This window comes from Lycium barbarum, chromosome 12 (assembly GCF_019175385.1).
Source record: "Lycium barbarum isolate Lr01 chromosome 12, ASM1917538v2, whole genome shotgun sequence".
NCBI lineage: Eukaryota > Viridiplantae > Streptophyta > Magnoliopsida > Solanales > Solanaceae > Lycium > Lycium barbarum.
Genome location: NC_083348.1, coordinates 62,311,510 through 62,322,389, shown reverse-complemented (window position 1 = coordinate 62,322,389; position 10,880 = coordinate 62,311,510). Strand labels below are relative to the sequence as shown.

The 10,880-nt window shown below is 33.8% G+C and overlaps 1 protein-coding gene and 2 non-coding genes across 5 annotated transcripts; 2 read left to right on the top strand and 1 right to left on the bottom strand.

The window, feature by feature from the left end:
* Positions 1 to 521: 521 nt before the first annotated feature.
* On the bottom strand, positions 522 to 595 carry TRNAN-GUU (transfer RNA asparagine (anticodon GUU)). The gene has a single exon. It is a non-coding gene; the product is annotated as a tRNA-Asn (tRNA).
* A 1,836-nt stretch (positions 596 to 2,431) lies between these two features.
* On the top strand, positions 2,432 to 6,669 carry LOC132622767 (uncharacterized). Of its 3 annotated transcripts, none has more exons than XM_060337432.1 (5): positions 2,432 to 2,779; positions 3,551 to 4,127; positions 5,097 to 5,415; positions 5,905 to 5,986; positions 6,085 to 6,669. In XM_060337432.1, the coding sequence occupies exons 2-5, from the start codon at positions 3,587 to 3,589 to the stop codon at positions 6,262 to 6,264; spliced, it is 1,122 nt and encodes a 373-aa protein (XP_060193415.1). In that variant the 5' UTR covers positions 2,432 to 2,779; positions 3,551 to 3,586; the 3' UTR covers positions 6,265 to 6,669. The 3 variants fall into 3 exon arrangements, with proteins under 3 accessions (XP_060193415.1, XP_060193413.1, XP_060193414.1); XM_060337430.1 differs by having other exon boundaries at positions 2,433 to 2,779; positions 3,542 to 4,127; XM_060337431.1 differs by lacking the exon at positions 2,432 to 2,779 and having other exon boundaries at positions 3,518 to 4,127.
* A 1,559-nt stretch (positions 6,670 to 8,228) lies between these two features.
* Positions 8,229 to 8,301, top strand: TRNAR-UCU (transfer RNA arginine (anticodon UCU)). The gene has a single exon. It is a non-coding gene; the product is annotated as a tRNA-Arg (tRNA).
* Positions 8,302 to 10,880: the final 2,579 nt, after the last annotated feature.

The window sequence follows — 10,880 nt, the reverse complement described above, 5'->3', positions numbered from 1 at the left end:
TACCTTTATATAGGCCTTAAAATATAATTAGGCCAGAGTAGCAAGAAAATTGCGATTTTCATAATTTCTCCACATTTTGTATTCGTGGCACGTTTTGCATTCGTGGCACTGTTTTGGCCAGCTGCTCCTCCAAAACGTCTAAGACGATTTGTTAAACATTTTTCCCGCTGATATTGATGTAGAAATTCTCTTTAGTAAGAGGGCTAAGAGCCTGTTTGGATGGGCTTAAAATAAGCAGCTTATGAGCCAAAAAAAAAAAAAAAGTTAGGGTAGGCTAACTTTTTTTTGGACTTATAAGTTATTTTCAGCTTATAAGCTGCTTTAGACAAGCTAAGTCAAATGGGTCAAATTATTTTTTTGGGCTTATTTTATGCACAAAATGACTTTAAGCTGGCAGTCAAATATTCAAAAAAGCCGAAAACAACTTATAAGCCAATCCAAACGGGATCTAACCCGAAACAGTATCCTACCTTGAGCTAAAGATGCACTAAATTATGTGGCTCGAAACAAAAAAACAAACACGCTAGAAGGAGGGCTTGAACCTCCGACCTTGTGGTTAACAGCCACACGCTCTAACCAACTGAGCTATTCCAGCAGACGGCTGTAAAATACAACGCAAATTATAAGACCTAATCTTTTATGGGCCACCAAATTACTTTCGGAAATAAAATATCTCCAACTTATTCTAAATCAAAATGATATAGCAATTTGTTTTGGCGGAACACGATAGAATTGGTTCCTCATATTTGGAGGCAGGGGCTAGATAGTTGTTCATGAAATATTGTCCAGAGCAATTATTTATATTTGTAAAAGATCCAATATTTAATAAATTGTGATTGATAAAATTAAGGGGAACTATGAAAAAATTTAAGAAGACACTAGAAATGTCCCATCAGAACATGTAACATGTAACATTAATAAAATCGCAACAAACAAAGATAATATAAACTACAAAATTACACCTCCAAATGTAAGTTTCAGATAAATCTTTTTTCTTCACAACTTCCATTAGATCTAATAACTAAAGTTTGTAAATACTTAACGAAGATTAAAAATGCCTACTTTTAATAAATTTAAAAGATTAATTTATTCAAGTAATATTTAATAGACTATTAAAGGAACATTTTCGTCATTTTCTCCTTTCTTTCTAGTCAAATAACACAAACTAACATAATTGCACCTCCAAATGTAAGTTCCAAATAAATATTTTTTCCATAATTTTCATTAAATCTAATAATTAAAGTTTGTAAATATTTAATTGAGATTTAAAATTGCCTACTTTTAATAAATTTAAAAGATCAAAATTATTCAGTTAAACTTTTAACGTAGACTATTCAAGGACCATTTTCGTCATTTTCTCCTTTCTTTCTAGTTAATTTTTAAAAAGCATTTACTTCATCTGGTCATTTAAAAGGTTTCAATATTTGTGACTCTTTTTGAAGATTTGTGAAATGTGAAATTTTTTATCTGTAGGATACTCTTAAATTATTAGAACACTTTGTTTTTGGGAAAGGCGTACATAAATATTTTCTCCACTACGTTGATGTTGTTGTAGTTAATTCGATTGCATATGATAAAAATTTACATGCATTCATATATATTTCAAATCAGAGAGGATAAAACACGTGTCTTTCAGATACATATTTATAGTTTAAGTATAACTACTTAATATGTATTATTTAGCCTAACTTTTGATTATTAGGTCAATCCGTTGAATTTATTTAGATGCGGTAGTCAGCAATATAACTAATTCAAATTATGTCAATCCTTTGATAATGTGATGAATAATACGAGAACAAAGTACAGTAATAAGGATAATGATGGATGCTTAAAAGTAAATAAAATAACACACACACATACACAGAGATTCTTATTGATTCTTCTTGATCAGATGATGAATATTGCTGAAGATCAGAGATGAACATTCGTGTTTTATAGAGAGCAATTACAAAATTACGAATGATCAGGTGAAAAAACATATAAATACAATGATGAGAAAGAGGGGATTTTATAGAATAGTTATCTAGCCATTATCTGAGTTATCACTTGTGCACATGCTCTGAACATTTCAAGACGAATCGTTTCGGATTCTTGTTGTTCTGGGCTAATGAGGTATGCCTGACTGGTAACTCCTTGGATGATTTGATAATCGCTAGCTTTAACTGACATGAGGTCTTCTCTACGCTGACGACGTGTTTGGTCAATTAGTCAATATAGCTTGTTGCATATTTTTACCAATACATATTAATATAGATATTTAACAAATTTTTAATTATTTAGTTTGATATAAATATCGGATGAACATAAATATTTAATTAATAAAAAGGGGAAATTAGTTAAGGAGGGAAAATACAAGGAATGCTCCAAAAAAAGAAAGAGTAGGCCGTACTTTGAGCAGCTTAATCACGTGGGTTTGCCCATTGGTTTCGGACAAACTTCACCCCCTTCTTGTCTCTTCCCATTCTTTGTCATCTCGTCGTAATAACTGTACTACTACGTTTCTAAGCTGACTGACAATTACTGTTTAAAAAGAAAAACACTGCCCTTTTTGTCAAAACGTTCACTATCATTATTGAACGGGCCTGCCATTACAATCTACACATTTTTCAATTCTTGATTTCTTTCACACCTGGAGACCCTTTCTTCCATTTCTTTATTTGTGTGCTCTTTCACAATTGTTTCAGTATTCATTTACTCGCTTTGTAACCAAAGATTCACCTGACTAAGTTGCTTTTGTGAAACTCAAAAGAGTAGATCAACTCTTTCCATTGACCAAAAGGTAAGCTTCGCTTTTGCTTAAAGTATATGACGGTTTTGTGCTTTTCCTGTTCTGGACCCCCCTTTTTCTCTCGATTTAAATTTGATTGGTTCAAAATTATGTTAACCAATGATTTACTTACACTTTTGCAATCATTGGTTCGTTAGTACTTCTTGTAATTTTGTTAAATTCTTACATATATATAGACAATTATTCTGCATAAAAAGTAGTGGGTCAGTTGACCGCCTCTGAGTTATATATAGAAGAATTTAGCCATCTATCTTTCTGACTGAATCTATTTACCTTTTGTGCTTTTTGGAGGAGGGGGTTTAAGGGGCGCATGAATTTGAACAAAGTTTTGTGGTTTTCAGGGGAATGTAATGATAAATTTGATCAAGTACTAGCAGTAATTGGTCTTCACTACCCTTTCAGTGGTCCTGACTTTAGAGTACAGAAAAATGACCACATCTTCAAGATTACATGAGCTTACCATAGTAGACATTATTAGTGCTTTAATTTGCTAGAACATTAAAAAAGGGGCTAGGCCTATGGTCTAATAGTAGGCCAAAAAAATTTAAATTTTGGGCATATAGGTGTAACTATGAATTATATGGCTATGCGCCTATGCCTTAATGTTGGACGTTAGAAAGTTTGAATTTTTTCAAACTAATTAGGTTTAGTAGTTTATTATCTGAATATTTTATGACATTGTAAGACATTTTCAAAATAGTTTTAGGTGATGCTCAGTGTCTCATATTTGAAATATCCCATCCTTCTGTATAGGAACACCAGTCTAATGTTGGCTGCACTTTGCCATAACTAAACATCATGAGGAAACACACTACTTTATTGAGGAATTCAGGTACATATACTAGCCCGTCGACACCAGAATATGGTGATAACAATTTCGAAGGATTTCAGAGAGGCTGGTGTTCCGAACGAGTTCCATTGCCAACCAACAACAGCAGGAGGCATATTACGGCTACTGCATTGATGCCGTTTAATAGTGGAAGGGCATTGCCTTCGAAATGGGACGATGCGGAAAGGTGGATTACTAGTCCATTATCAGGTCATGGCACTCCCAAGGCTTCAAATTTGCAATTGCAGAAGCAGACTAAGTCAAAAAGTGGACCCCTCGATAATCCTGGTGTTATGCACATACCGAATCCTTGTGGAAGTACAAGTAATTTTATAGCGAATTCACCATTTACAACAGGTGTATTGGTGCCTGATGGATTATCCATTCATTATGGTGCTGGTCCTGGCACAAGATCTAGTGGTTTATATGCTGAGAATAGCATGGGTCGAGCAAGCACTGCTCCTGCTCTTTCAGATTTTTTCGCTGAATCTTCATTACCAAGCTCCCAAGGTATAATTAAGTTTCCTTCGAACTTTGTAGATAGTTTTTCTCACTTTCCTCTGGTTCATAGCCCAGTTGTTGCATATTAAGTGTATGCAACTGGATTCGTTGTGAATTATATGTTAATGCATCAGTTGTATACCATGATTTTACCATTTACACTCTTTTATCTTCAATTGTTATCAACCTACACTATCAATATCTTCTCTCAGTATTATTAGCATAAAAGGCCTCAACGGTCCTATGGTCTCTGTACGAGTATAAAAGTGTATACATCAACCTTACTTAAATACTAAGTATTTGAGGGTGTATGATTGTCAGATGTCTCTAGACTGAGAATTTTGATTAAGGACTAACCAATCAGTGACCTGTGGATCTTGTAACCTCCCTTGCTTTGATATGAAATTAATCTGTTGCACCAGGTTAGTAAAAGGAACACTTGTCGGAGTGTGCTAGCAAGAGATAACATCTCATTTGAAAGCAACATACAACATGAAAACTTGTAAGATATGAATTGGAAACTATATGAGATCACAGAAGGAAAACAGTTCAAGATATGTATAAAATTAAGAGAGAGAGAGGGGGGGGGGGGGGGGGGCGCTCATTGGGGGTTTCGAAGCAGTTCAAGTTTCCTAAGCATCAATTTTACTAAAGATCTTGTGTCAGTTGTCTGCCTATAGGCCATGTTCTAAGTCTATCTTCTGAGATGTCAAACCAAGTTAATTTAGGCACAATTACATGGCTAGTTGTCATCAACCTTCTGTCGAAATATGACCTTATAGTAGTTGATCATGCTTCTTAACTCTGCACACACAGCCCTCCTGATTTCTTGAATGATACATGTTAACCATTCTTCTTTTGACAAGTAAGCTTCCCTTATTCTTCCCAGTCTATTTTGTGCAATCACCTAAACCAAACTTTTGGAAGAAAAATGTTTTCTTGGCTTAATTTCTTGTTGCTGATGAATACAATGGGCAGATGATAAGGTTGATGACACCAAAGAACAAGATTCTATTTCCTGTGTAGTTTCACGTCGAGACATGGCAACACAGATGAGCCCTGACGATAGTACACATTCCTCTCCCCAAGGAAGGTCCCCTTCAATCCGTTCTATAGAGGAGCCAAATAATACACATTCTGCTAAAGTTGAGATTAGAGATGTACAGGTAGACAGAGGACCTCCTATATCAGGAGAATCTCAGAAAAACGGGGTAAGGAAAGCAAGGAAAGACTTACAAGATGCAAGTGACTCAAATTTGCGGTGGGATGTTGCAGATACAGGAAGGAGCATGCCAAAGTATGTTTGTCATTTCATGTTTTTGATTCTTATAATAGTGTAATAAGCATCTATTCTATCCTGAAGAAAAGACAACCAGCACATCCTTAGCTTAATGTTAACCTTTTCTGCAAGTTTATCAATTGAACAATTTAGAGAGTTGGCCTATTTAGCTAGCCTTGACCTCACCACTAGAGATGGGAACTCTCTTTATTTCCACATATAAGATGGAATAACCTGATTCTTACTACTCTAATTAGTTTATGCATTATTATAACAAAGGAAGAAGTTTGGTTATGTAGGGCAGCAGTCAGGGGCGTGCATATAATGACGGGTACATGTTCAATTGAATCCACCATTTTTGTCTTACGCTATAAATAAATATACATGTGAAAATTCTAGTTTTGAACCCATGTTCACAAAGAATTCAAAACCTTGAACAGATGAAGTTTAAATTGTGGAGCTGCCTCTGGAAGCAGGGTGCTGATTTTTCTTTCTTCCTTTTTTTAGGCTGCAAAGAGAGGAAGCCAGAATCACTGCTTGGGAGAACTTACAGAAGGCTAAAGCTGAAGCAGAAATCCAAAAGCTCGAGGTCTCGCTGAATATATCTGATGCATAATATTTCCACATATTTCTATCTGTCTTGGAATATTACGAAACTGACTCAACTTAATGTTTTTGGAATGTCAGATGAAACTAGCAAAGAAGAGGTCAGCATCTATGGATAAGATTCTGAACAAGCTTAAACTTTCTCAGTTGAAGGCTCAAAAGATGAGAGGTGCACTCTCACAAGGTCATCCAACAACTTCAAAAAAGCTCTTTCATTTTCACAAGTATTTCAGCAGTTGCTTTAACTGCCATGTCCATTAGTTTGGCAAGATATCCTTTCTGGTTCATTGCTTACAGAAAGCATAGCTCGGATCAATATATGAATCTCGTCAAAGATTGGGTATATTTCATTCTTGGTGATCGAAGGAGTTAGATATGTCATAGCAGCTGCAGACTGATTAAGTTTCAGATTTGGCCATCATGTTGCTATATTCAAACAGAAACACCGTCTCTGCAGAATTTTGTAAAACTATTTTGTGTATATGGTTATAAAAGATATACCGCTGAGGAACCGCACTATATGAGTACATACCCAAAAAGGTCACAATTGAGGTATTGTTCCAATATATAACTAGCAGCATATTAAGGGACACATGATTTATAGTCTGAATACTTTTAAATCTTCATATGGAAAAGACTTCTGAAACAGTACTTTTGTGGATAGCATATCAGCTTCTGAGGCTCTTGCTCCATTAAATCCATAACACCCCCCTCCCCCCACACTTAACCCCCAACCCTTCCCAACCAACCCAACGACAACAATATATCTAGTGTAATCTCACAAGTGGGGTCTGGGGAAGGTAAGAAGTACGCAGACTTTACCCCTATCTTGGTTGGTAGAGAGGTTGTTTCTGATAGTCCCTTTCCACCCAACCCAATGTTATATATTTTTTTTTCAATTTAAATGTTCTTTTTATTTATTTACTGAACTGAGTTCTTGCATCCATAGCCCAGGTCCACAGCTATTGAATTGTTTACTTACTATATAAGCTAAACAAAAGCAACATAGAAGCACTAAAGGGACGTTAAAGAGAAGTAGCAATGCGAGGGAGAGAACAAGAGACATTAGAAAAGATTAGGAGATATGTTTCAAGTAATGCAGAAGACTAAGGAGATGATGCACTAGCAACTGGTGGCCTCCAAGGGGTTATAGCATGAGTAATAACAAACTGAATTAGCAATATAACCAGCCAGAATGTAGGCTGAACTTAAACTACGGCATTATGAAGAACTATAGGATTAGTAGCAAAAGTTTTTTCACAAAAATATCGGCTGAAAATCATTTTCACCCCCAATTTTGCTTTAAAAATCAAACTCTCCCCTCAACTTTGAATAATAGACATTTCCCCCCTTTATCCTATGCAATGTTTATTTTACCCTTGTTATTCTCAATCTTACATTATTTATACATTTTTATATTACACATAATATTTTTTAACTTTGGTATTTATAGATTCTTATTTAAGTTCATTAACATCATAAGTAGAATCATACTGTTATGAATTTGTCACAAAATCTAATGCTATTTTTTATGATTTTTATTTTAATATTATATGCATTAAGTATGTATATATGTATGTACATGGGTGTGTCTATATTTAAGTTTCACTCTCTTATTTTTTATTGGCTATATAAATAAACAAGTTTTGGTTGTCATTAATGGAGTATTTCTTAAACAATAATTTAAAATTCGTTTATAATATAAATAAATATTCTTAAAATTTTATTTTGTATTACCTGCATTGAAATATATTTATAAAACTTTTACATGTTATTTTCACGTGTATAAGTAGATATAAGAGTTTTGATTATTATTAATAAAAATAATTTTCTTCTGCTAATTTATTTCATTATAGAACATCATTAACTTATATACTCAATTAGTATTTCTCCCTTTTTTTTCGCCCACAAGATAATATTTATTTTTTATAGAAAATTTGTTACATGTATCAAAAATGAAAATATCATGATTTTAAAGAAGTAAAAGAGCAAGATAAAAGTTGACAATGTAAGGGTAAAATAGGCATTTAAAAAAAGTCAGTTGGGATAACGGGGAGAGAATTCCTATTGTTCAAAGTTGAGGTGGGAGTTTGATTTTTAAAGTAAAGTTGGGGGTGTAAATGATTTTCAGCGAAAAAATATCCAATGTAATGTTTTAAACGCTTGTGTATATGAAATGTGGTTATTTTATAAATTAGCAAAGAAATATCGTATTACCATCAAAAGCGCCCATGGCCTAATGGATAAGGCGCTTGACTTCTAATCAAGCGATTGTGGGTTCGAGTCCCACTGGGCGTGTGTTTCTTCTTTTTTTTGACTTTTTTTTTACCCCAAGAAATTATTCTCCTTTCGCCATCCAGTTACTTTTGTATATCTTTCCAACGGAAATTAAACGCATATTTGAAGTACTGTTTTATTTTTCAAAAAAAAAAAAAAACACTTTGATGTGGTGAACTATTGTCGCTAGTCCTTACTTTATTATTAGTAACTAGTTTCTATTTTATTTTTGGGATAATTACGGGACGTAACTAACAACTACTATCTAATTATATTTAGTAGCTATAGTTTCAAGTAATTACATTCCATAACTAATAGTTGTATCTTAATGACACTTAATAACTATTAAAAAATAAAATAAAGTAAAAAAGAAAAAGGGAAGAAAGAAAAAAGCATTGGAAATGTCAGTTCTTTGACTCTCTCTCTCTACTTACCCACCCTTTTCTTCTTCTTCAACTATCTTCTCTCTCTAAAAATCTCCATTTTCTTTCTCTGTACTTCTTCTTGTTCTTGTTGTTCTTCTTCTTTTTCTTCAACTATCTTCTCTCTTTAAAAATCTCCATTTCCTTCCTCTCTCTAAAAACGCACACCCGTTTTCTTTCTCTCTCTAAAAACACACACAACAATTCTTTCGTTTTTAGTTGTTTTTTATGTGTATTTTGTTGAATATCTTTTTTCATTTTTTTTTATTTTAACAAAAAACATTTCTCACACTGTTAGGGTTCTTGAACAAGCTTCAATTTCGTTTTAATGGCAGAGTTGTTGGTGACGATGAAGATGACGATGAAGAATAACAACGAAGGTTGTTGGTGACGGTGATGTTTTCGTAGATCCGGTGGCATCGGTGTCAGATCTGGACGGAAACAGTCAGATCTAGCCGGAAGTTGTTGTATTCACGAATACAACGATTGTATTCACTTTTTTGAGTTTTTTTTGTTAAATTTTTCGATTATATTCATTTTTTAGAATGTATTTGTTACCATAAGCGTTGTCTGTTGTCGTTGTTGTGAAATTTTCATCAGATCTGGCCGGAACTAGTGGTTGGTGTTGTTGTATTCATGAATAAGACGATTGTATTAACTTTTTTGAGTTTCTTTTGTTAATATTTTAGATCGTTTTCATTTTTTAGGGTGTATTTGTTAATTTTTGGAGTATATATGTTTTTATGTATTCAGTTTTACTGGTTGTATTCATGAATACAACGAGCCCGTTTGTAAATACAGATAGTCATTTCATGAATACAGTGAAAAAAGAAAAAGAAACAAACAAAAAAAAAATGAATACAACGGAAAAAAAAAGTAGCTATACCATGTAAATATTGAAAATATAGCTATGACAAATTTTAAACCCCCAAAATGTAATCATTTATGTAAAATCCCCTTTATTTTTTGTTATATAACCTCAAGTCCTCAACCCATTAGTATTCGTTTGTTCTTATGGAACAAATTTGCAAAAATAAATAAATTGCGCGGATTGCCTTTCATATGGACTGGTCTTTAATTTTTGTCTCGATCTTTAATTTTATTTTTTTTTGCGCGAATTACCCTTTATTTGGGGTGGTCTTTAATTTTTGCCCTTCAAATGGGCGGTCTTTAAGTTTTGCCCTTCGCCTAATACCTCGAGGTTGTGGGTTCGAACCCTAGCTTAGTAAAAAAAAAATCGCAAGACAGAATTTCGAAAGGCAGAATTATGCTCATGCAGGCAGAATTTGAGCTTTAAGGCAAAATTTGCATGGGCAGAAATTCGCAAATTCTGCCCATGCATAAATTCTGCCTGTAAGGCCCAAATTTTTCCTTAAGGACAAAAGTTAGAGACCTCCATTTGGAGGGACAAAAATTAAAGACCTCCCCCAGCGAAGGGCAATCCTGCAAATTGCCCCTTTAATTTTTATCCTATTTCTCATTTATCGACAATTTGTGGGCCAAACTACCCTTATTTGCTGGTCTACAAAACCAGCTATTCAGGTTCAAAACCCAGCAAATTAAATTAATAATTTCACAAGGCAGAATTTTCATAAAAACTATGGCTATTCGGGGTAAAGTTATGTCTTACGAAATAACTTCTGTACTATCCAATAGAACTATGCTTGACAAGGACTTCTATATAGAAACTTTGCATTAATGCATAGTTCTATAAGATAACTTCATTTCTACAGAACTATGACATAACTTTATCCGAATATATATAATTTGCTATGAAACCTTGCCTTGCAATTTTTTTTTAACTCTGCCGGGATACTACAGAGGTTTACCCTGAATAGGCATAATTTCCCATGAAATCTTGCTTTGTGATTTTTTTTTTACTCTACCGAGGTTCGATCACAGAATGTCAGGGTATTTTCGGTCACTTTTTTAGCCGAAGGGCAAAAATTAAAGACCAACAATTTGAGACAGTTTTCATTAACATTTTCTAACTTGTTGTTTGCATCTTTCTAAAAAAATCATTACAGTGGTATCAGCGTCTTCATTGATCTTAATGGGTCTGTGAAAAGGAATACTTTCAACCACTTTTAACCTATACCTAATTTCAATTCATTTTAACCCGTGCTTATTTTTAACGCTCAGGGCTATTTTCAACCAATTTTAACCCGTGCTTATTTT